This window comes from Myotis yumanensis, unplaced genomic scaffold, assembly GCF_028538775.1.
Source record: "Myotis yumanensis isolate MYYU_CA2020_CCGP unplaced genomic scaffold, mMyoYum1.0.hap1 SCAF_5, whole genome shotgun sequence".
NCBI classification, from domain to species: Eukaryota; Metazoa; Chordata; class Mammalia; order Chiroptera; family Vespertilionidae; genus Myotis; species Myotis yumanensis.
The window spans coordinates 75,823,309-75,848,258 of record NW_027223756.1 but is presented as its reverse complement, the minus strand read 5'-3'; the positions used below and the strand labels follow the sequence as shown (position 1 = coordinate 75,848,258).

Here is a 24,950-nt window from a genome sequence, read left to right as displayed (position 1 = left end):
TAAAGCGTGTGCCCAAGGAGACACAGCATGTAAGTGGTGGAGCCAATATAATGAGAATGGACAGAAGAACCGATGTCAGGACATTCCAACTCAAACAACCAGCTGTATGCAGGAAGCCAGGCGGCTGGGCCTGAAGGGTCAGGAGAAGCCCGGCCGAAAGGGGGAGTGTGTGTGATGGAAGGCAGGGAAGTGTGGGTCCAAAGGCAGAGCTGGAGAAAGATGAGCTCCAAACACTGCCCTGGAGGACTAACTGTACCTGGGCAGGGAGGAGTGGGAGTCACTCAGATGACAGGTGAGACTGAAGCTAATGTCTGGCAGCAGCACATGGGATGAGCTGAAGTTGGGAGAAGCAGAGGCTGCATCTTCAGTCAGAATGCAGTGATGAGCAGGAGAGTGAACCAGGGACAAGTGAGAGGGGAAGATGAGGATAGGAGAGGGTTCAAGGGAAGATAAATGGCTAAAATGTAGTCTATGCATATGACAGGATATTATCCTATACAATAAAAGGCTAATATGCAAATCGACTGAATGATGGAATGACTGGTCGCTATGACGTGCACTGACCATCAGGGGGCAGATGCTCAACTCAGGAGCTGCCCCCTGGTGGTCAGTGTGCTCCCACAGGGGGAGTGCTGCTCAGCCAGAAGCCGGACCCACGGCTGGGGAATGCAGCAGCAGTGGCGGCAGTGCTAAAGATGTCTGACTGCCGGCTTAGGCCCACTCAGGGAGGGAGCCTAAGCCAGCAGTCAGACATCCCCCAAGGGCTCCTGGACTGCGAGAGGGCACAGACTGGGCTGAGGGAGGAGTGGGGGGTCACTCAGTCCAATAATAAAAAGGAATAAAGTTGAATACATGCTACAACATGGATGAACTTTTGCTTACGAGAACACTAAAAGGAAAATGTCAAAACAAGTGGGTTTTAGCTCAAATATTTTTATTTTCATAAAAGGGACCTAGCCTATCCAAATCAAGCTGTAAAAACACACAACTTTTCCAACATGTAAGATGGAAATAAAAAACATTTTTAAAAGTTTACTATAACTAACAAAACTTCCAGTCAAGATAATTACATGGAAATTATATTAGAAGGGCTTGATAAATACTTTGTTGTAGAGTGCGCACTGGCCTCACGTGTTTAGTATCAAAGTGCTTTGAGCTTTTCCAGGTCTGAGTCCTCTGGAGGGGCCGCTCACGAGTGTGTCAGCATCCCCACTCCCAACCTGCTTGCCTTTACTCAGCGGTATTTCCTATCACATCCTTCCCGTGGCCCCTGCCAAAGTACTCACCACATTTATAACCAATTTATAGTTTTGAGTCATCATGTCTGTATAAAATATCCGTTCCTGTGAACCGGGGGCGCAGGCAGGAGAAAGACTGTCAATCCTCGGTCAGGAACGCGCTCCCCCAGTGAGAACATCGCTACTATAAAAAATTATTTTCCTTTTACAATGCTGTCCCCAGGACATGGTGATTTGACCATTAAAATTACCTGTAGGCATGCACGAGGAAAAAAAGATGGAGGTACATATCCGGCAGGCATGGCAGAGGGAGAAGAAATCGGGATAAAAACACAAAAGGCAGCACAACAAGAACGAGTATCTCCTTCCCTTCTCACTCCCTGCGCACCCGGACTGCACCCTCTCTCCTCCCCTTCTCCTACCTTTGTAACAGCGACGAGGAGTTTCCTCCACAGCAATTACGGAAGCACATCATCCTCCAGTCCTGCTGCCTCATTTACAGACGGGGAAACCCAGGACCAGAGAGGGAACGGGCCTAAACCATGGTTCTAAGATTGTGTTTTTTAAGTGCTCTGGAACCCTCTGTTCAGAGGAAATCATCCAAGAAATATAAAGAGTTAAATCAGAGTTGATCTGATGGGCATCCTCGCCTCGGGCCTCGGGCCCCGGGCCCGAGGGAGTCTCTGTGAGGCAGTGTTAAAATACTGGTTTAAAGTGATAGGTGAGCCGAGTCCTGGTCCTGCCCCAAAGCCACAGCCATGGTCCTGTATTTATATATATATATATATATATATATATATATATATATATATATATATATATATTTCTACATTCTTGATACTCTGAAATCTGGAGCTCACTATGGGAACTGGGTTAGCTAAACTAACCAATCCTAAACCTGCCTCATCTGTTCCTTCCTGTGAAAACACTACAGTCTCCTGCCTATGCACCCCCGTCACTCCCTCTGCCTCCTAGGGCAGTGTTTGGCAACTGTGGCTCGCGAGCCATATGCGGCTCTTTGGCCCCTTGAGTGTGGCTCTTCCACAAAATGCCGACTTCTGTGCATGGGCCACGAAGTTTAAATCACGCTGTACATGCGCGCCCGCACGTGGTATTTTGTGGAAGAGCCACACTGAAGGTGCCAAAGAGCCGCATGTGGCTCGCGAGCCGCAGTTTGCCGACCACTGTCCTAGGGGGACCTGGTACTTCCCTCTGCGTCCCCCACACCATAGCATGGCCCTTCCTCTTAGGAACAATAAGTAACAAACTCTTCTCAGTGGCAGCTGACTCTTGGTCTGTTGGCCTCATCATACCTGAATAATAAAACCTACATTAAAAACATTTTTAAAACAGGTCTTACTCTAGAGGCAAACTTTGTCCCCAGAAATCCTGGAGTTAGAAGGAAGGAAATTCACATCCCGAAGATGCCAGGACTCTGGGGAGAGCCTGGCCAGTAGTAAGCTATCTCCTGGATGACGTTCAACTGTGGGTACAGACAAGACCAAAAATGAAGAGGGGGGCTTGGGGCCTGGAGCCACGGAAAAGGGTTAGACAGTTAGTAGCCAGATCCTGGCAAGAAAGCAGGACCTAGAGGTGTCCAGGTGAGTGTGGGCTTGAGAAAGAGGGACAGAAAGAAAGCAGGACCATGGCAGAACACCTGGGCAGCACCTGGCAGGCTCCCCGCCGGCCTCAGGTATCCAGCTCCTTCTTGACAGTGATGCGCAGGGGACAGATGCGCAGAGGCTCGGGGGGCCCGTTCCCCCGGGTGCCCCCCAGGTAGAAGTAGGGCCGCACCTCCCCAAAGCGGGCATGGAAGGTGTAGAGGTGGCACTGGCGCTCCGCATCGTAGAAGGACAGCTCGCCCTCCTCACATTCCAGCTCCACACGCAGGCGGCGTGGGATGGAGGGGACCAGTGGTGATGTAGCCGGGTCTGAGGTCACGCAGTGGTCGCCCTCCACTCCCTGCGTGCGGCACAGGTACCAGAAACCAGAGCGAGTGTCCTGGTAGCAGCTGTGGGAGTAGCCCTCGGGGCCAGTTTCTAGGCACATGCGCACCACGCCCACCCGCCAGCTGGGCAGCCCCCCCAGGTCCACCTCCCAGGCGTGGGAGCCGTGGGAGAAGGAGCGGGAGCCCAGCAGGCAGGGCGCCGAGGAGAAGCGCTCCGGGTTCTCCACCTGCACTCGGTAGCCGTGGTTGGTGACACTGGTGAGGTCCTCAGACACAGCCAGCCAGCCCGCCGCGGTGTTGGGATCAAAGCTGAAGGGTACTGAGAGCAGAGGGAGAGAGTGGGGTAAATCGGCGAACCTCACATCCTGCCCTTCTGCCATGCCAGCTGATGTCCCGGCCCCCCAGACTGACCAACGGTGTCCCACCTGGCCCAGTGCAGGGAGGGAGCTGCCCTGGGCTGAGGGACAGGGTTATGAGTTGAAACGTGCCCCACTAAGAAAGATATGTGGAAGTCCTAACCCCTAGTACCTCAGAAGGTGACCTTATTTGTTTCAGACATAATTAGACCGGAATATAGTGGGGCCTTAATACAATGATTGTTGACCTTAGAAAAAGAGAAGCAACACAGTGAGGGGAGAAGGTCATGTGACCACAAAGGTGGAGATAAAAGTGCTGTGGCCCCAACCCCAGATTGCCTGCAAGTTAAGAAGAGACAAAGATCTTCCCCCACAGGGTTGAGAGGGTGCAGGACCCTGCTGACACCTGGATTTTGGACTTCTTAGCCTCTGACCGTGTGAGAATGAATTTCTGCCATTTTAAGGCATCCAGTTTGCAGTCTGATTATGTCAGCCACCGGGAGCAATACAGGCAGGGATCCTGATGCTCACACAACTCCCATGCCGCCTTAGAAAAGCACGGAACATCCCCTGGGTCACCGACATTTCTCCCTATAAGAGTCAGTCAGTTTGGGCGGCCACAACAAAAGCACGGTAGACTGGGTGGCTCAAACAACAGAACTTTATTTCTCATGGTTCTAGAGGCTGGAAGTCCGAGATCAGGGTGCTCCCATGGCCAAGTTATGGTGAGGGCCCTCTTTTTGGTTTACAGATGGCCATTTTCCTGCTGTGTCCTCACAAGACGGAACGAGAGAGAAGTAGTCAGCTCTCTCGTGTCTCTTTTTATAAGGGCACGGATCCCGCCATAGGGCACCACCCTTATGACCTCATCCGATCCTAATCACCTCCCAGAGGCCCTGCTTCCAAACACCATCACATAGAAGGTTAGGGCTTCAACATATGATCTGGGTGGGGAGGAGGGCATACAAACATTCAGCCACAGCACATGACCTAGTGATTGTGTGGGCTGGAATCACCTTGAAAGAGGCAATTCTGAACAGAGGAAGATTTGTATCCACAATCCAGTTCTGAATAGAGGGAAGTCAGTTTCTTTTTCTGAAGAGGAGGCCAAGTGTCAGGACCCAAAGAGGAAGGCGTCCTGCTAAGAGCAGTGGGGCAAAGAGCGGAGGAGGAGTTGGGTGCTGGGGCCCTATCTGAACGCGGCAGCACTGGGGCCTTGTCTGAACGAGGCTGGAGTTTAGTGAGCTCTCTGCCTTGTGTGAAGTGCCTCCCATGCCTGTACCACCTGCCCGCGCTCCCACTCACCAGTTTCAACAGACATAACCATCTTCTTCCAGACACGGTACTGCAGGGAGTCCAGGTACTTGCAAACGTTGATCAGCATGCCAGGCTGCACAGGCTCTGGCTCCATGGTGCAGAAGAGGCTGGGGAAGGAGAATTGGGTCTGGTGGGCAGGGCCAGGGTCATGCATCTGGGCCTAACTGGGTCAGCTGGATTTAACAAACAATAGGACTTCTTCCCTTGTCACAGGCCTAAATTCCCCACCACCTCACCCAGGACAAACCCAAACTGGGCTCTGATGAGAGGATGAGCCAGGAACCATCTGGGCAGCTCATACCGCTTCAAGATTCAGTATTAGGGCTCATCCTGCCCCAGCTGAGATAAATATAAATAGGAGGTACTCAGACATGGTTGCCTTCCTTGTGGGCAGAAATTACACTCACACATCTGCTCAAAGGATGTCTGAGTCAAAAGGGATCATAAAGGCCCTCTAGTCCAACAGTATGAGGTGTCACTGGCCATTGCTTAAACACCTACAGTGACAGGGAACTCACTACTGCCCAAAGCACTCTCTTCCATCTTCGTACAGCTCTGTCTGAGACACAGTTCTTCCTTACTCATCCCTGTGTTCAACCACCAACATCAGCCAGTATATGTCCAGAGGCTCTCGGAGGGAGGGTGCTGACCAAGAAACAAGCTTAAATGTTGGGATGACCTACTGAGAACTGCGAGCCACGCGCAGGAAGGCACTCTCTCTCCCTACCCCGTGGATAACAACACTGCACCAGTGGGATGCCTTGAAAGAGGGCTCTGTACACCTGGCCAGTCCCCATCACGCCCTCTGTCTTACAACCAGTTGGCTTTATTACATGCCTGGCTCTGGAGCCACTGGAGTTTGCACCCCAGGTATTTCTGCCTTCTCTTTCCCTCCCCTCCATCAACCCTGGCAACTTACCGGCGTTTTCGGCTCTTGTGTTTCTGAAAGAGAAAAAATCAGACACAAACATAGACACAGAGAAAACATGTAAGTTTCTGACCTCAAAAGGAGCCATACACCCAATGTTCATGGATCAGAAGACTTAATAGCATTAAGATGGCTATAATCCCCAAACTGATCTAAAGATTCAATGTAATTTCTATCAAAATTTCACAAACTGATGAGCTGTTCTAAAATTCATATGAAAATTCAAGGGACCCAAAATAGCCAAAACAATCTTGGAAAAGAACAAAGCTGGTGGCTCACACTTCCCTACTAAAAACTTAATAAAAAGCAATAGTAAACAAGTTAGTGTGGTATTAACATAAGGACAGACATATGGACCAGTGGACATCGAAAGTCTACAAATAAACCGTCACATTTACCGGCAATTGGTTACCTACAGGGTGCCAAGAACATTCAATGGGGAAAGAATGGTCTAAACAAATGGTGCTGGGACAACTGGATATCCACATGCAAAAGAATAAAGTTGGATTCCCTTAAACCGTATTAAAAAATTAACTCAAAATGGGTCAAAGACTTAAACGTAGAGATAAAACTAGAAAAATCATGAACTTGGCTTAGGCTATGGCTTCTTAGATATGACACCAATAGCACAAAGCAGCAGCAAAAGAAAACAGTTAAGGAGCACTTCATCAAAATGAAAAGTCTCTGTGCTTCAAAGGATGTCATCAAGAAAGTGAAAAAATAACTCACAGAATGGAAGAAAATATTTATACATTATATAGCTGATAAAGGTCTCGTAGCCATAATATATATTAAAAAAATCTTACAATTCAACAACAAAAAGACAAACAGCCCAATTTTTAAAATGGCTAAAGGACTTGAATGTACATTTCTCCAAAGAAGATACACACAAATGGCCAACAACTACATGAAAAGATGCTCAGTGTCACTAGCCATCAGGGAAATGCGAATCAAAATCGTATGGGAGCCCTGGCCGGTGTGGCTCAGTTGGTTGAACATTGTCCCATGCACCCAAAGGTCGCTGGTTTGATTCCCGGTCAGGGCACAGTAGGGGGTATCCAAGAGGCAGCCAATCTCACATGGATGTTTCTCTCTCTCTCTCTCTCTCTCTCTCTCTCTCTCTCTCCAATAAAAACACATTGGGCTGCCCGGGGCTGCTGGTCTCAGGCTCCCTCTGGTCCCTGAACATCTGGTCCCTGTCACTGAGATGATGAGCTCCTCACCATGAGAAAAGAAATATCATCTTCCTTCATCTCCATCTGCAGCCGCTCAATCTCATGGGCTAGAGTCTCTGTGTCTTTCTTGAGCTGCTTCATCTTCTCCTCCACCAAATGCTGCTTCTGCCTCGCCTCCTCGGCCATGACATCCAGGATGGCCTGCTCCTCCCCTCTTAAGAACTCTCGAAGCTTTTCAAACTCCTGCCGGATTCTCCTTTCCAGCCAGGTAGCCTCCACCTGCAGCAGAGAGCGGGAAGGAGGCACAGAGGATCAGACTGTGGAGGGAACCTAAGCTGTCACCTAGCCCAGGGACTCAGATTTTTAGCAAAGGAACTCGACTTTCAAAAGAAACCTATGCAGAACCCAAATGGATAAAATATAGATGAAGTTTTCTTACCACAAATTTACAAGTTTAAATTTGAAATAAGTCAAACAGCATAATGAAGTTGTTCTTGATTAATTTTTTTTTAATATATATATTTTTATTGATTTTAGAGAGGAAGGGAGAGGAATATAGAAATAGAAACATCAATGATGGGAGAGAATCATTGATCAGCTGCCTCCTGCACGCCCCCCACTGGGGATCGAGCCTGCAACCCAGGCATGTGCCCCTGGCTGGAATCGAACCTGGGACCCTTCAGTCCGCAGGCCGACGCTCTATCCACTGAGCCAAACCACCTAGGGCTTGATTAATTTTTTAAAAGCTGAAATTGTTGCTTATATATGATAACTGTGGTCTTGTAACTTCCTCAATATATAATATTCTGTATTTTGTTTAAGCTGCACAACAGCAAAAGAAATCCTGAGTCACAGAAAAGAACTGATGCAAATAGCAACTATTTAAAAACAATTAATTGCTTTCCAATCTTAGGATTTCAAATTTGTTTGATCAAGAGGCTTACCAAAAGAGCAGCAGGAAATATTTATTTAAAAATAGAATCATTGCCCTGGCTGGGTAATTCAGTTGGTTAGAGCGTCATCCCGATATGCCAAGGTTGCAGGATCAATCACCAGTCAGGGCACATACAAGAATCAACCAATGAATACATAAATAAGTGGAACAACAAATCAATGTTTCTCTCTCCCCCTCTCTTAAATCAACAAACAAACAAAAACTGGAATCAATAATATGCATACTTAATCATAACCACAAAAAGCTTTAAAAAGGTAATAAAGGTAAATACTCATAAAAGTAAATACTTATTTATTAAAATATACAAATTGTATAGTTCATGATGATTATCGGAAAAACACCTCAAAATGTGTGCTCTAACAATGGAAGGTTAGTAATCCGTATCTTTTTAAAAATTTATTTATTTATTTTAAAAAATATATTTTATTGATTTTTTACAGAGAGGAAGGGAGAGAGACAGAGAGTCAGAAACATCGATGAGAGAGAAACATCGACCAGCTGCCTCCTGCACACTCCCTATTGGGTATGTGCCTGCAACCAAGGTACATGTCCTTGACCGGAATCGAACCTGGGACCCTTCAGTCCCCAGGCCGACGCTCTATCCATTGAGCCAAACCAGTTAGGGCAGTAATCCATATCTTTGGATTGAAAATTCAATATATGTTTATGGCTCTGACAATCTGATGATAAAATGGTTCACTGAAAAAGTGAAAATGACCAAAAAAAGTGAAAATATTTCATTGAAAAAGAAAAGATAAAGTAGGAAAAATATTTTCCCATATATAAATATATATAAAAACATATTATTCTTAATATACAAAGTGCTCTTATGCATCCACAAGGAGAAAATATAAATATTCCAAGAAATGCAAATGGCTATTATACTTGTGAAAGGATGTACAAACTTACTAAAAATCCAAGAAATGCAAAGGAAGTGAGACAGCGCTATTGAAATATCAAGCTAAAAAGTCTGATAATGTACAGTGGAAGAGAGAGTGAAATCTGGGATGATTCTTATCACACAGGAAGATAAAAACAGAGCAGGCAGGAAAAAAAACAGCCAGAAGACTTAGCTCATTTAAGGAACAGGAAGAAGGCCAATGTGCCTGGAACTGAGGGCACAGGCCAGCCTGAGAGGAGATGAAGTTGAGGAGCAGGAAGGTGTTGGATGAGGGCCTTGGAGGCCATGGTGAGGAGTCTGGATTATATTGTGGGTCATGGAAGCCATTGGACAATTATAAAGAGAGGAGTGACAAGATCGATGCATTTTCTAAAAGAGCAGGTCACTCTGCAGAGTGGACTGCAGAAGAAGAGTGGAAGGAAGTGCCCTAGCTGGCTTGCTCTGTGGTTAGAACATTGGCTCACAGACTGAAGGGTCTTGGGTTCAATTCTGGTCAAGGGCACATACCTTAGATGCAGACTCGATCCCTGGCCCCGGGTGGGGCACGTGCGGGAGGCAACCAATCGATTGATGATTCTCTCTCTGTTTCTCCCCCTCTCTTCCACTCTCTCTGAAAATCAATGAAAAAAATATACTCAGGTGAGGATTAACAACAACATAAAAGAGTGAAGGAAGCATGGGGCTCAGGTAGGAAGGCAAGTGAGAAAAGACAGTGACCTGGACTGGGATGGTGGCAGTGGATACGGAGTGTAGGATGGATGTGATCGTGATGTATTTTGGAGATAGAGGGGACAGAACCGCTGATGGAGTGGACACAGAGAGTGAGCGGGAAAGAGTAATAACTAATGAGCCCAGGTCATCACTGGAAAAGTGTGCCACATGCTTAAGTTAGTCTGAAACCAGAGTGCAGGTGGCTTTTAAGCCACTCCTGTGGCTACTGGCATGGCATGCACAGGTATTTAAAGAGGGCCTGGCAGCACAGCCATAATCAGAGTCTGAGAGCATGGCTGGGGAAGGCCGACTCTGTGTCAACAGCCATGACCAGGGCCAGCCCCCCTCACCTACCCCCAAGATGGCCTTAGGTGGCCCCACTGTTCCACACAGCCGGAGCACTCACTTACCTGATTGTGCTTGGCAATGGCCTCATAAGAGCGCCGCATGGCCCAGAAGGCCTTGGCTTTCTCCCGCAGCGAGTGCTCCATGTTCCTGCACTTAGCCTGATGGGAAGAATGACAGAGAGGCAAGGAGGTAGGTTAGGGGTGGAGGCCAGACTGGGAGGACGACACATTTACAACTCGAGTTCCACTTCCACAAGGGTACAGCTCAACCATAATTACTGAACCTACTCCGTCCACACACTGTAGGGAACAGCAGGAAGGACGGCCCTGACCTTGAACCATGTTTACAGCATAGAGGCTCTCAGATAGCCTCTAACTTGACCGTTGCTTTATTCCTGCTACAGGTACAGAGACAGGGCTGAGAAAATAAAGGGACCTATTCCCCCTCAAGTTGGTCACAGTACAGCAGAGAGGGGATGCATCCTGCTCAGGCCTAAAGCTGGTCCAGACTCAGCCGTGAATCTGGAGCTGCGTGTTTAACTGTAAAGACCATGTGCCCACAGCCTCCCTTTGTGACTTTCTAAACCGGACTGGCCTGCAGTCACTAATCAGCAGGTCCAATTACAGGGTTCATCCAGTTATTCCCACAGGTCCTTATCTAAACTGTCTCACAGATCCCAACCTTATCCCAATATTCTAATTGTGCTTTAACCATGTGAAATACTTTAATTAGCAGATTCAAACACCTTTTTGTTTAATAGTTTTTGTTTTTTAAACTTTAACCACTGCTCTGATTTCCTTGGACTCTTTGAAGCACTGGGACTAGTTTTAGGTTGAATTCTCACCCTTTGTATCCAGAGCCTAGCGTCTTCTCTCTATATCTCTTTCTCTCTACATCCTAAGAAAGCTTTTCAAGTTTTTTATTTGTTTTGTTTTGTTTTGAATCCTCACCTGAGGATGTTTCCAGATTTCAGGGGGCGGGGAGCGGGAGGAGGGAGAGAAACATCGATGTGAGAAACACCGATCAGTTGCCTCCCATACGCACCCAGACTGGGGATTGAACACACAACCTTTTGGTGTATAGGATCATGTTCCAACCAACTGAGCCACCTGGCCAGGGCTCAAGTTTTTTTCTTTGAAAAAAATAAAAAATAAAAAATAACAATTCTAGCCCTAGCCGACTTGGCTCAGTGGATAGAGCATCATCCTGCGGACTGAGGGGTCCCGGGTTCGATTCTGGCCAAGGGCACACGCCTGGGTTGTGGGCTTGATCCCCAGTAGGGGGCGTGCAGAAGGCAGCGGATCAATGATTCTCTCTCATCATTGATGTTTCCATCTCTCTCTCCTTCTCCCTTCCTCTCTGAAATCAATAAAGAAATATATTTTAAAAAATAACAATTCTAATAACATTAATTATAAATGACTACCATTTATTGAACATTTACTATTTGCCAGGGACTATGCTAATTACTTTACAAATTATGTCACTTAATCATCATATCCCTATTAGGTAAGTATTATTATTAGCCCCATTTTAAAGATGAAAATAAGTGAAGCACAAGAAAGGGGAAGTGATTAGCCCAAGCGTACACAGCTAGTATGTGGCAGAGTAAGAATGTGAACCTAGACCAGTGATGGCGAACCTTTTGAGCTCGGCGTGTCAGCATTTTGAAAACCCTAACTTAACTCTGGTGCCGTGTCACATATAGAAATTTTTTGATATTTGCAACCATAGTAAAACAAAGATTTATATTTTGATATTTATTTTATATATTTAAATGCCATTTAACAAAGAAAAATCAACCAAAAAAATGAGTTCGCGTGTCACCTCTGACACGCGTGTCATAGGTTCGCCATCACTGACCTAGACAGTGGTGGTAGGCAGCCCCTAAGATGGCCCCAGTGATCCCTCACTCCTGTGAGATGTTTGTTGTTTTAAGCTATCAAATCTGGGGGTGATATGTTATACACCAATAGATAATAGAGATTTGTCTTCAAAAGCCTCATCCCCACCTGGACCTGACTTGGATGAGATGATTCTGGATTTTGAGCTGATACTATGATGAGGTGAGTCATATGGGGATCTTAAGAGGGGGTGAATGTATTCTGCATGTGGGAGGGATATGAATCAGTGGGGGCCAGAGGACAGAATGAAGGAGGCAGCCTATAAAATGGCTCCAATGATTCCCCCACCTCCTGGTATTCATGCCCTAGTAAAAACCCCTCCCCTGTGGACTAGAGCTAGTGATTTGCTTCTAACCAATCAAATATGGCAAAAGTGATGGGATGTCACTTCTGAGATGAGATGACAAAAAGGCTGTGCACACCTTCTCTCCCTCTCTTACTTGATCTGGCCTATGGAGCAGCCCATGGGGCAAGCCCTCGAGGACCTGAAACCGCCAGCCACTCCCCGCACCCCCCCGCCAGCGAGCCTAAACGGGGGTCTTGGCCTGCTTGAGCCTTCCGCTGAGACGCGGCCTCGGCAACACCTTGATAGCAGCAGCATGAGACCCTGAGGCAGAGGCACGCAGATAAGTCATGCTCACATTTCTGACGCACAGAAACCATGAGATAATAGATATTTTTTTTGTTTTAAGCGGTTATGTTTTGCAGTAATTTGTTACACAGCAACAGATAACTACTTGCCTATCTGTCCTACTCCACAGCCCATTCTTTTAACTGCTATGCTACAGAAAACAAAATAATGACTGATTTCATTTTCTGCAGGTTTTGCTTTCTTTTCTTTCTGGATATTTTTATGTTCTTCTTGGGAATATTTAATAGATTTTTAAAAGTACTGTGTTTTTTTTTTATAGTCTATCACCACTTAATGTAGTTTGACACACTAAGGTGGTGTGTGTCCTCAATAGCAAAATAACATTAGTATGAGTGTCCCACACAGCCACTGAAATATCATCCATCCTATTTTATTATATTGTTACAAAATCATGCGATAAAGTTCAAGAGGACAATTCTATGATTGTCCAAATAAGTATGAATGATAGAAGTGAAGCAACTGCCCACACACATTACCTAGTGTTGTGCTGCCCCCAAACACAGCCCGACCCTCTGGCCTTCAACCTTGACAGTTAGGGAGTTGTAGGACAATGAAGATAGATAAGAGGGGGTGGCAGTCCCTTGTCCTTCCCACACTTTTCAATCACCTGGAGATTTCTGGTTTAATGCAGCTGGTGAGATCAACAAAAAATGTTATTATTATCAGCAAGCAGTTATTATTGAGCCTGTTACATTCCTACAAGGTAGGCCCTGTATTCCTATTATGCAGAGGAGGAGATAAGGCCCAGGGGAGCTAAGCAACTTATCAAAATTACACAGACTGTATGTAGCAGAACCAGGAATTGTACTCAGAACTGTCCAATTCTACAGGCCACATTCTTAACCACAACACCACACACCCTATTTCAGTATTGTTTTACTCTTTTCAAACCTTATAACTTATTTATAATTCCTGATTTACTTTATTAGCTAGGATCTCCATTACAAAATTGAATTGAATTGGTTAAAATGGGCATTCCTGTCTTTTTTTAAAAAAAAAATCTCAATAAGAAAGCTTTTAATGTTTCACCATTAAATATCGTATTTTTTGTTATACACTTTTTGTTAGATACCCTTAATCAAGATTAAGGAACTTCCTTCCATTCCTTGTTCACCGGTGTTTTTTTTTTCCTTTTAATTCCAAAAGGATATTGAATTTTGTCAAATACATTTTTAATCAATTGTTATATCATATTTAAGTGGCACAGAATTGGATTTTGGTTTCCTATTTAGTCTAATAACTTTTGTCACTGAACTGGAATATTTAACATAATTACTGATATATCTGCATTTAAACTTACATTCTTGTTCTGTGCTATTTGCCCTGCTTGTTCGATATTTCTTTTTCTGTTTCTTTTTGCCTTTTTGAAAAATTTACTATGCATTTTTATTTCACTTTTTCCCCTTCTCTGCATTTAGTGGTTAATCTAGAAAATACATTAAAAGTATGAATTCAAATGAATCTAAACCATATACTTTTCATGTTTGCTTTTGATATTCTAGTTTTAACATACTTGTATCACAACTGGACCCACCATTCAGGGACCCAATTACCTGCTTGTAGCCCACGAAATGCCTGAATGAGCAGAAACTGCAGGGTCACTAATGAGGGCTCTAGTGTGAAGCCCATCTGGACTAATAGTTATCACTGCCCTGGGTGGCTGAGTGGCCCATGACACATCTGGAATGTCACCCAGGCCCCAAACCCCAAAGAACAAATGAGCTCTGATTTTGGCATCAAATTATAACATTCAATATTATTTAGTTATCAATACACAGAAAAATATGAAGTTTTTATTTACACTACAGGATTCAGAATGTGATTAGATAGCCTATATGGATATTTTAGAAATTACAATTTGATTCCTTATGCAGCAAATTTCAATAGCATATTTAATACATCAAGGATTTTACAAAATGGTTTTACCCAAGTATCTGTTAACTCAGGTGCTATAACAGAAAGTGGGAACGGTGAAGGTGCTGGTAAGAGAAAGAATAACTATGATTTCCCAAGATTGTCACAGGACCCTTGCAAGTACTTATGAAAGTGCTAGGGCCGTGTCTGAAGCTAGGGCTGTCAGGCCCAACCCACGTTTTCTGTCCTCTGAGGTCCTATATATGCTTCTGACTTATCCCTACCTGTTTCACTCAACTATCACATCGTAGCCTTGAAAACAACTCAGGCCTCTTCATTTCCTCCAGGAAGCCAGCTTGATCTCTCAGGACAGTTCAGATGTATCTCTGTGGGCTCTCACAGCTCCCGGGTACACCTCTATCACCCCACCCACTACTCAGGATAATCACCTCATGCTCTTGGAAAGACTGCAGGCTTCCTGGGGCAAGTCCTAACACCACGTCCTCTCAACCTACCAGAATGGTGCTCAATACACGTTTGCAGGAGTGAAGGCTTGCTCTGCAGGGGTAGAGACTGTTTAGCCTACTGCATATCCCCAGGTCTTAGCACAAAGTAGATGCTCAACTAACTACTTGCCTAGTCAATCAGTGCACTGAACACCCATGTTCTCTCTACTATGACACATCACCTCTTGGACTGGAAGCTAGAAAAACTGATTCGCACCCTTGTTTTTGTCACTAATCACTGGTGAGAACTTCTCTCTCTGTGGCTGTTAGGCTCCTCAACTTCAAGATGAAGGCATGCAAGTTTCTATGGTCTCTCAAATTTTCCCATGAAAATGATGAGTGTAGTTTCCTCTGTTTATGTTTACTGGTCTATCACCAGGGTTTCCTACCATCTGCCTCTAGTTCATGTCTTTTTTCCTATCTATTTCAAACATTTGATTTCAGGCAGATTGCTGTAGTAGCTAAGAGCTCTGGCATGGCACCTGGCCACCCAGATTCAAATCCCAGCTCCTCCACTTATTAGTGAGTGATCTTGAGCAAGTTTCTTAACCCTTTGCACTCCGAACCATTCTGGACATTGGCTACCAGCTACTCGATGCTACTTTGCGGCGGAAACGTGCATTTACAGACCCTCGTATTATTTAGTATAATTTTGGAACCAAGTAACGTATTATAATGATATTGGACTTATATGAATTGGGTGACATCGAGGAATGTATATTTGCAAAAAAACCAATATTTTATTGTTTATAATTTTGTACAGTATGATAAGTTTTGTAACACTCCCCAATATGCATTGCAGGCTGATTAGTGCATGTTTGACAGTAATAAATGGTTTGACGCCTGCCACCAGGTGTTTTCCTGTTAGAACACACAATGCAGTCCCGTTTTCTTTGTCCCACATCGGGAATATGTAGTTTATTGTTTAATCTATTGTCCGCAGAAGATGTGGATGGACGCGTTCTCGGTACACGAAAATCGCCCTTTAATTGGTCAACGAGTGTCTTGACAAACTTGTGGTGTGTCATTGGCGTTTCATTACTTGTTTGTTTTTCGATGCGATACATTATGTATGAGTTTATCACACACATTTCCAACCCCCCAAAAAATAACTTCCTCCACCATTTGAGCGATTTACGGAGGAAACAATACGTCGAAGCGTATTGATCTGCACGATCCGCACCACACATATTTGCCGTATATTCTAACACCATTTCAGGCTTACTGACTGTTACGATATGTCCACCGCGTAATGTTCTCTGGGTAGATTGTAGGTTTGTGTTATAATAATTGGTGAGCATGGTAATAATTCTTTTATCTTTCCATGCAAGAAGCGTAGTATTATTCTTTCTGTATGCAACTGTTTCTTTCCAATTTCTTCTTTGGCATAATTGTTTGTCTCTTTTATTATGCTGTCTACTAATTCTTCAGTAAAATATAATGTGAAATAGTCTATGGGCTCTTTTATGTTACTCGGGACTTGTGGTCCGGCTATTTCTTCGTGTAAATCAAAATTTATCGTGGCTGGAGGAACGTCCGATTCGGTAACATCTTCCCACTCTTCACTTGACGATACGTTGTCATGTTGCTGTGTGTTTTCTTCCGTACTACTATTATCGCTTTCGCTATCTATGCGAACAATTCGTCGCCTTCTAGGTTGAACGATATCACTATCACTGCTGTTGTTTTGTTCTACAGTTAGTCTTTCTAACGTGTCTGTATAGAGGTCTATCTGGAGCTCATCTTCACTACTACTTGTGTCATGAGACTCATTCGTGGTTGGACGCTTTGCCATTGTTCTAATAAAAAATATGAATAAATGCATGGGTTGAAAATTTCTAATTGTTATTACTAACTGACAAGATGATATTTACCAAAATAGCTTTCACCAATTTATTCACTAAGAAAAGAATCACTTTTCCGATTTTCTCCTCATTAGATCTATGTGCACTGCTCGAAGCTTCAAACCAAAATGAGCTCAGCTTTGAAAATCTTTTCCTCCAGATGTAGACTTGTTTATTTGTAATTATATATCTCACTATACAGTGCGCGCTATGTTCGAAAACCGACCTTTCTTCTACAAACTCCCCTTATCGCTCTTTTCAAGTGGCGTCGCGAAGTGCTCGGACCGTCGTGAGCACGCATCTCACGTTCTCGTCCGACACAAAACCCGCTGACATTTCTTGTATATATCTTAGTAATTTTACGATATTTTGATTTAATTTCTTGTGCCATTTCAAGATAAAACTTCAGGGAAACATGCATGTCTCAAAAAGTTGCGTTGAAATAACTCAATTCCCCGTAATCACTAATAAACTGCAATGTCCCCTGAGAGGGGACATCCAAGTGATATGCTAGAATTCCGATGTCCCCTGAGAGGGGACAGCGGAGTGCAAAGGGTTAACTTCTCTGCATCTCTGGGGTGAGAATACTCTCTAGCTCATAGAATGGCTGTGAAGATCCAACAAGTCAGTCCATGCAAGTGCTTACAAGAGTGCCCTAGGCACGTGTTAGTTCTTACTACTATCAAGTACCACTTATTGCCAGGTAACTTACCTCTCTTACTGGTTATTTTCCAGGTTTCTTCATTTATTAATTGAGATATAATTCACATATAAAATTATATTAGTTTCAGTTATACAACATAATGACTTGATATCTGAATATATTACAAAATGATCTCCACAATAGTTAACATCCATCACCATAGTTATAACATTTTCTTGTGATGAAAACTTTTAAGATTTACTCTCTTAGCAACTTCAAATACGCAGTTCAGTATTATGAATAATAGTTACCATGATGTACATTACATCCTGTGACTTATGTACATGAAGTTTGTACCTCTGGGCCACCTTCACCCATTTCGCTTACCCCTCCCCCCTCCAGGCTTCTTATCCTAAATGGGTAACACAAATGCACCTGAGATAACAGATCCCTTTCTTATCCAACTCCAACCTAGTCTCCCCATTCTTCCTCTCCCGTGGAGTTCAGCCCTAAGAAGCAGGTGTCTACTAAGCACCTAGTGCTGGGGGCCCTGTACCCCCATGAGCAGTGTTCAGTAAGACCCCATTCTGTCCCCCGGCACATGCCTCGCCAGTAGGAAATGAACATCCTGCAGTGTCACTTGGATCTGGGAGGGCCTGGCCCATGAGGGTTGGAGAGGATGTGGGATGGAGGTGAACAGTTAGGAAACAAGGGGAAAGAATTGTAAGGGTACGACTTAAGAAGTGCTTGGCCTGGCTGGTGTTGCTCAGTGGTTGAGCGAGGACCCATGAACCAAGAGGTCACAGGATTGATTCCCAGTCAGGGCATATACCCGGATTTCAGGCTCAATCCCAGATAGGGGGCATACAGGAGGCAGCCAATTGATGTTTCTCTCTCAGCAATGTTTCTATCTCTCTATCCCCCCTCTTTAAAATCAATAAAAATATATTTTAAAAAAATCTTAAAAAAAAAAAAAAAGGAGTGCCTGGAATACTCCCAGGTCAGATTGATTCTAAGAAGGTAACCTTGAAAGGGAAAGGGGTGGGGGGAGAAAGAGGCTGGAGGGTAGAGGATGGCCATCAGGTCAGTCCATGGGATGGATACGAAAGGGGTCTTGACAAGGCAGTTCAGAGGCCTGGGACTTGGTGCAGGCTCAGGGCAGGTTTGCTTTGGAGATGCACACCAGCGTGAAGGCTACACTGGGGACTCAGGAAGCCTGAGTTCTAATCCTAGGTGTTCTACGTTCAATCCCCGTGACTGGCATGAGTCACTGTATTTCTCCAAGTTTCCGTTTTCTCATTAGTCAAATGTAATCATCTCCTCACAGTCCCTGTGGCTCTGGGTCTAAGTATTTGGGGGATTTGCAAGTTTTCCATGAGTGTTTTAAATTAGTGTTTCACTTAGTGACAACCTAAAAAAAACCCCTAAGATAAGCCTATTGTGAATCACTTTATAAACTGTGCTGACGCACACTTTAGGTTCCTATTAACTTCAGTGCCAGTGTTTGTATTTTCTTAACAACTTCCTTGACACCAGGCTATACTCTTACAATGTCTTGGCCTAATAAAAAGCAGAAATACACTTTTCAGATGAAGGATATATTAGACCCAAACTAGGCCAGTTATATCCCAGGAAAGTTTCAGTTCAGCAAACAGGGAAGTTTTGGCTGGTGAATCAAGTCAGGGAAAAGGGGCTTTACAGCCACCCAGAAACAGCATTTTAGCTCCAACAAAATAAAGCCCTGTAATTAATATTTTAACTAGGATTGTATTGACTTTAGTTTTATTTGTACTTAATCTGTACATTTATTTTGGTTTTATTATGTCTATGTGGTATAAGCAAGAGGAATTCACACTAGTTTTGTGCTTGTATGTAAGGAATGATAATTTAAGACATACTATTGGAATATTTGTTCCTTTTTTTTTTCTTTTTTAAATATTTTATTGATTTTTTACAGAGAAGAAGGGAGAGGGATAGAGAGCCAGAAACATCGATGAGAGAGATTGATCAGCTGCCTCCTGCACATCTCCTACTGGGGATGTGCCCGCAACCAAGGTACATGCCCTTGACCAGAATCGAACCTGGGACCCTTCAGTCCGCAGGCCGACGCTCTATCCACTGAGCCAAAACGGTTCGGCGGAATATTTGTTCCTTTGAGAAGAACGTGTACAGCTCTAGCTGGTTGAGGCAGCCAATCAATGATTCTCTCTCATCATTGATGTTTCTATCTCTCTTCTTCTCCCTTCCCCTCTGAGTCAATAAAAAAATATATATATATAACGTGTACAAATACTAGAGGATTTTGTAAGGTCCCCTAAAGATCCAACACACACTTCAAAGCTCTGGTTTAAACAATGTCACATTCTGAAAGCTCATCAGTCCTTTCCTTCGTACCCCATGGCACGTAGGACAAAATCCCAGCCCTCACGTGCCCTCAGTCCTCATCCAGCATGTCCTTGGGTTGCTGTGAAATCATTTCCTCAGAAACTTTTCCCCATGCCCATCAGACAAGAGCAGGCCTCCTTGGAACAACGGCCCACACATCCTATTGTCCTGCACAGGAATGTCACAGTCTGATACTATACTTGATCTTAGCCAAATGGCCTAGAAGAAGCGATAGGAATGTCACAGTCTGAAACCATGTAACTGTTATTGTGATTATTCAGTCATGCTTATCAGACTACAGGAAGGCAGGGGTTAGGACTGCCTGCCCTGTCCTCTAGTGCACATACCCTGCCTGGCACATAGTAGGCACTCCATCAGCCCGCTGAGAGTTGTTGTTCTCCCCTCAAGACTCTATGTTCCCACACACATAGTCAACTGCCTTCACAGCTCCTGGAACAGAGGACCAGAGGGGAAAGTTTTACCCTGAGACCAGAGAAGCTTCTCTGAAAGCCCATGACCAGAGTAAGGGCTGAACAAGGCCGAGGAGACTCCACAGTATCTGCTCTGTGACTTTGGACAGGCTTCTTAACTTGTCTGAGGCTCAGCGTCTCTGCCTCTAAAACGAGATAGCACCTACCTGTAGCAAGCTGAAGAATGGTTTCCCCAGAGTTGCCAATCCTAATCCCTGACCCTGTGAGTATGTTACCTTATATGGCAAAAAGGACCCTGTAGGTGTGATTAAATTACAGATTTTAAGATGGGGTAATTATCCTGGACTGTCTGCGTGGGCCCCAGATAATTACAGGGGTCCTTGTAAGATGGAGGTAGCAGAGTTAGTTAGAAAGGTAGTGGAACAAGAATCAGGAGTTGGAATGATGTGCTTTAAAGATGGAGGAGGGGCCTCTAAAAGCTGGACAAGGCAGGGCAATAAATCCTCTCCTAGCCTCCACAAGGCATGTCGTCCTGCCAACACCTTGACTTTAGCACTTCTGACCTCCAGACTTGTAAGATAATACATCTGCGCTGTGTTAAACACAACGTTTGTGCGGCAATTTATTACAGCAGCAGCAGGGTATTAATACACAACCTCACAGGGTTTTTGTGAGGATTAAAATTGTTGACAGGTAAACACTTAAGAGCACCTGGCACAGAGTAAATGCTCAAAATGTTGGCTGACATGATTATTTTTGCTGAATTCTTCATATGGGTGTCAAAGTGATCTTTCTAAAGCACACATGTCATCACAAAACCCCTAGGTAAAAGCTTTCAGGTGCCCATAGCACACAATGGAAAGACCCCCTCAGGGCCAGACCTCTCCAGCCTTCCCATACTGCTCCCCGACAACCACTACCCACTTCAATCATGCAGAACTACAATCTGTCTGTTTACTGTCTGTCTTCCCCCACTGCAAAGAGACTCCATGGGGTGAGATCTCTGCCTTAGTGAACTCCGCAGCATCAACACCCAGAAGAGGCCCCGGAACACAACAGGCCCTTGATACACAGTTGTCTAAGACACGAATGAGCTCCACCCTGCGTTAGGCTGAGCACACGTAGCTTGCACGCTCCTCAGATCTTTCAGGTCTAGACTCCCGACCCCCTCCGACATTGCCCCAGTGCCCATGGACCTGACAGCATCCTTCCTCTGCTTAAAACCCTCAGACTGCTTCCTATAGTCTTTAGGATAAATGCCAAGGCTCCGGGCCTCCTGGTTCTTTTTGTATCTCCATCCTCATTCTAATTACTCTGTAATGCTGCCGGTCCTTGGAGAGGCAGGCCTCCCTGCTCTGGACCCTTACACATTGCTGCTGCCTCTCCCTTACCCTCTTCACCTGGCTAACACTTCCTTATTCCTCTGGTCTCTGCTTGAAGCTCCTAGAAGATACAAATTATTTATCTCGTGTCCTGTATTGTCCCCAGGGCCCAGCAATACCAGGCATCTGCTGAATAAATAGAAAGTTGTCGTTAGATCATATATACTTCCCGGTGTCTGGCTCACTGATCTTGAATCTGGCTTAGTCCAGACCTGGGGGTTTTACCTTGGTACCCTTGGCCTTGACCCCTGACCTTCTTCCTGAGCTGTACCTCTGCCAGCCCCATAGTGATTACTCATGACTTGATCCTCTACCTTCACCCCAGTCCCCAGACTGCTCAGCACTTACTTTAGCTGCCCCAAATCAGGACCTGGCACCTATGCCCGTGGAAATGGGAAAAAGCACTGTTGTTAAACAAGTAAGGTAGCCCCCAGCCACATCAGTGTTCAATGCATACTGATGACATTCCCCTTCACTTGAACTTTGTCAAAATGTGTATGAAACTTTACATATTTCAATGTTTAATAATCAACTTTTGATATTTCTTAAGAAAGTCACTAAAACCAACTAATTAAGACAGTGTCTGTAAACCAGGCAGTAGGGGGTTCTTGCAGCACCTCCTTTTCAATACATTCAGCTTCCTACCACCTAACCGGTGTTCTGGCTAAACTGTGGGTCTAACCAACGTATTATAGATGACAAAATAAATTAGTGTTTCGCACCCTGCACAATTTAAAAAAACAACAAAAAAACAAAAATGCAACATAAAATGCCAGAGTACAACAATCATTTTCACAGAACTTTTGTTTCAACTGATACATTAGTTACTAATGATTAGTACATGAGTGTTCTGGGTCATAATGGAGAAACTATTTCTCACTATGGGCTATGGTAAAAAAAAATGTGAAAACTCCTGAGTTGGCTAATCCTTATTTTCTGATCGTTTTCCCTCTGGACACCAAAATACTCCCCGTGTTAGTTTGGCCCTGTAAGTGGCTCCTGTATTTATAGCCCCTGGCACTCTAGGCATTGGGATGCTGATCCAGAATAAGCCAGCTGGCCAGGGCCAGAGGCCTCCCCACAGCTACACAATGGATGGGCCAGCTGGGGAAGCAGGTGACCAATCCTGAGGATCTCAAAGCTCCACATCCACCGCCAGGCCGTGGGCTCCCGCACCTCTCACCTGCGGGTGCCCAGCTCCAGGTTTCCTGAGCTTTATCCACACCTGTGCTTCTCAAAGAGGCACGGGCCACACCCCGCTGGCAGAAAGGGTGCATCCATCGCCTAATACGTGGGTGGGGGCTGCCTTGAGAACTTCATGTAACCCCAGTCCACACACTTCCTGTTTGCCTCTCTTCTCCCATCTCAGGCCCCCTTGGACCGGCTTTGATAAGGACAAAAAAGAAAAAAAAGAAGAAAAAAAAGGCAGCCTGTAGCCCCGCCGGTGTGGCTCAGTGGTTGAGCCCAGACCTAGGAACCAGGAGGTCAACGTCAGACTCCCCCTCAGGGCACAGGCCCGGGTTGTGGGCTTGATCCCCAGTAGGGGGCGTGCAGGAGGCCGCCTAGCCACGATTCTCATCATTGATGTTTCTGGCTCTCCCTCCCCCTTCCTCTCAGAAATCAGTAAAAATATATTTTTTAAAAATGGCGCCTCCATAGGTTCCCGGAGTCATCCAGGAGTGGGTCCTGCGGCGACACCAGCAGCCAGCTGGCTGCAGGGAGAGGGGCGGGCTGGGCACCCTCAGCTCTGGCCGGCGGCGGTGGCGGCGGGAGCAGCGGGGTCAGGGGTGCTGGGTCCCAGCCCTGCCTGGGCCGCGTCTGCGAGCTGGGCCGCCTCCCTCACCCGGCCGCGCTTACCCGAAAGTCGTGGGCAGTGTCCTTCACCGCCTGCACGCGGTGCCCCAGGTGCCGGGGGTCGGCCTGGCACGAGCAGCACAGCAGCTCCTTGTCCTCGATGCAGAAGAGGCTGAGCTGGCCGCGGTGCGCGCGGCAGAAGCGCGGGGAGCGGTGGCCGGCATAGCGCCCGCCCTCGGTGTCCTCGCGCAGCAGTTTCTCCACCAGGTTGTTGAGGGTGTGGTTGGTGCGCAGGTCGGCGGGCGCCACCCGGTCCTTGCACACTGGGCAGGTGGGCGTCGTCTGCACCTCCCAGCAGCGGGTCACGCACTCGCGGCAGAAGTTGTGGCCGCAGCGCAGCGTCACGGCATCCCGGAAGGGGTCGTAGCAGACGGCGCAGAGCAGCTCCTCTTTGATGGAGCGGGAAAGCGTGGGGGACAGCGAGGGTTCCGACTCCATGGCACCCACTGTCTGCTGGGTGCCCGCAGCTTCCGCTGCCGCTCCTTCTCAGCCCCGTCGCTGCTCCGGGGACTTCTGGTGAGCGCGGCCCAGCCCTTTCCCTCCAAGCGCTGAATGACAGCCGCGCAGGCCAATCCTGCGGGGCATGCTCAGAGGCTCCGCCCCACTTCCGGTCGGGGCGGAAAACCATGGAGTAGCGCGGAGGGGCTGATCTGTTCCGATGACGCTGCCAGTACCCCGAGAGGTACCGGGATTTAGCGAGGAGTAAACTCCCCAGCGGCGCTGTAGGTTTTCCGTGTCACTGGAAACCTACTTCCGATTTGAAATGGGAATGAAATCTACAAGCCCCTTCCTTAACCAATCCCCGAAGGTCAGTCAGGCCCGTGAGGCCCGTGAGGTAGGAAAAGCCAGAGCTCCCCCTTCCTAGATCCGAGGTAGAGCCTCCCCCCGCCCCCCCGCAGTTAATCCTCACACGAGGATATTTTTCCCCATTGATTGAAAAAAATGTTTTTATTGATTTCAGAGAGAGGAAGGGAGGGGGGGAGAGAGATGGAAACATCAGTGATGGGAGTCTTTGATCGGCTGCCTCCTGCACGCCCCCTACTGGGGATGAGCCCCAACCTGGGCATGTGCCCAGACCCGGAATCCAGCTGTGATCTCCCGGTTCAGGGTTCCACATTCAATCACTGAGCCAGGAGGCCAGGCTTTTTTTATTTTTTATTTTTATTTTTTTTAGAGTGTGTGGAAGGGAAGGGGTGAGACAAGAGAGAAACATCCATGTGTGTGTGATTGGTTGCTTCTCGCACACACCCGACCAGGGCCTGGGCATTGAGCCTGCAACCCGGGTACATGCCCATGATGGGAACTGAACCCTTCAACCTGCAGGCAGACACTGAGCCAACCCGGCTAGGGTGAGTCTGGTCTTCACAGCGTGGCTAGTGTTTGCACCATTTAGGATTTATAGATCTGTGCCCACTCTTGCATTAGTTGTTTACTTAATATTACCCCCACCCCTGGGTAAAATCTCTCTTCTCTCCTTGAGATGTTAGGATTAAAGTGGAATAAGTATGGAAAGTGCTCATGACATCAGGCAGGTACCCTTTAAACAGAGAGCAGGTGCCGGAAGCTGGTCCACCCTTGCTGCTTGACACAGTTGCTGCAGGGAAGAAACATCTGCACA

General features: G+C 46.1%; 1 protein-coding gene across 1 annotated transcript; it reads right to left on the bottom strand.

The window, feature by feature from the left end:
• Positions 1 to 917: 917 nt before the first annotated feature.
• On the bottom strand, positions 918 to 23,843 carry TRIM35 (tripartite motif containing 35). Its single transcript, XM_070415573.1, has 6 exons — positions 23,336 to 23,843; positions 9,940 to 10,035; positions 7,011 to 7,241; positions 5,779 to 5,801; positions 4,848 to 4,966; positions 918 to 3,505 (listed from the first exon to the last, which is right to left on the bottom strand). The coding sequence occupies exons 1-6, from the start codon at positions 23,768 to 23,770 to the stop codon at positions 2,928 to 2,930; spliced, it is 1,482 nt and encodes a 493-aa protein (XP_070271674.1). The 5' UTR covers positions 23,771 to 23,843; the 3' UTR covers positions 918 to 2,927.
• Positions 23,844 to 24,950: the final 1,107 nt, after the last annotated feature.

Bases quoted from the DNA above. Each gene is read 5' to 3' on its own strand.
- TRIM35 (XM_070415573.1), bottom strand. From the start codon at position 23,770: ATGGAGTCGGAACCCTCGCTGTCCCCCACGCTTTCCCGCTCCATCAAA. The intron at 5,802-7,010 runs GTGAGGAGCTCA...TTTCTCTTTCAG, and splicing joins ATGATATTTCTTTTCTCATG to AAACACAAGAGCCGAAAACG. The intron at 4,967-5,778 runs GTAAGTTGCCAG...CTCCTTCCCCAG, and splicing joins CACAAGAGCCGAAAACGCCG to CCTCTTCTGCACCATGGAGC.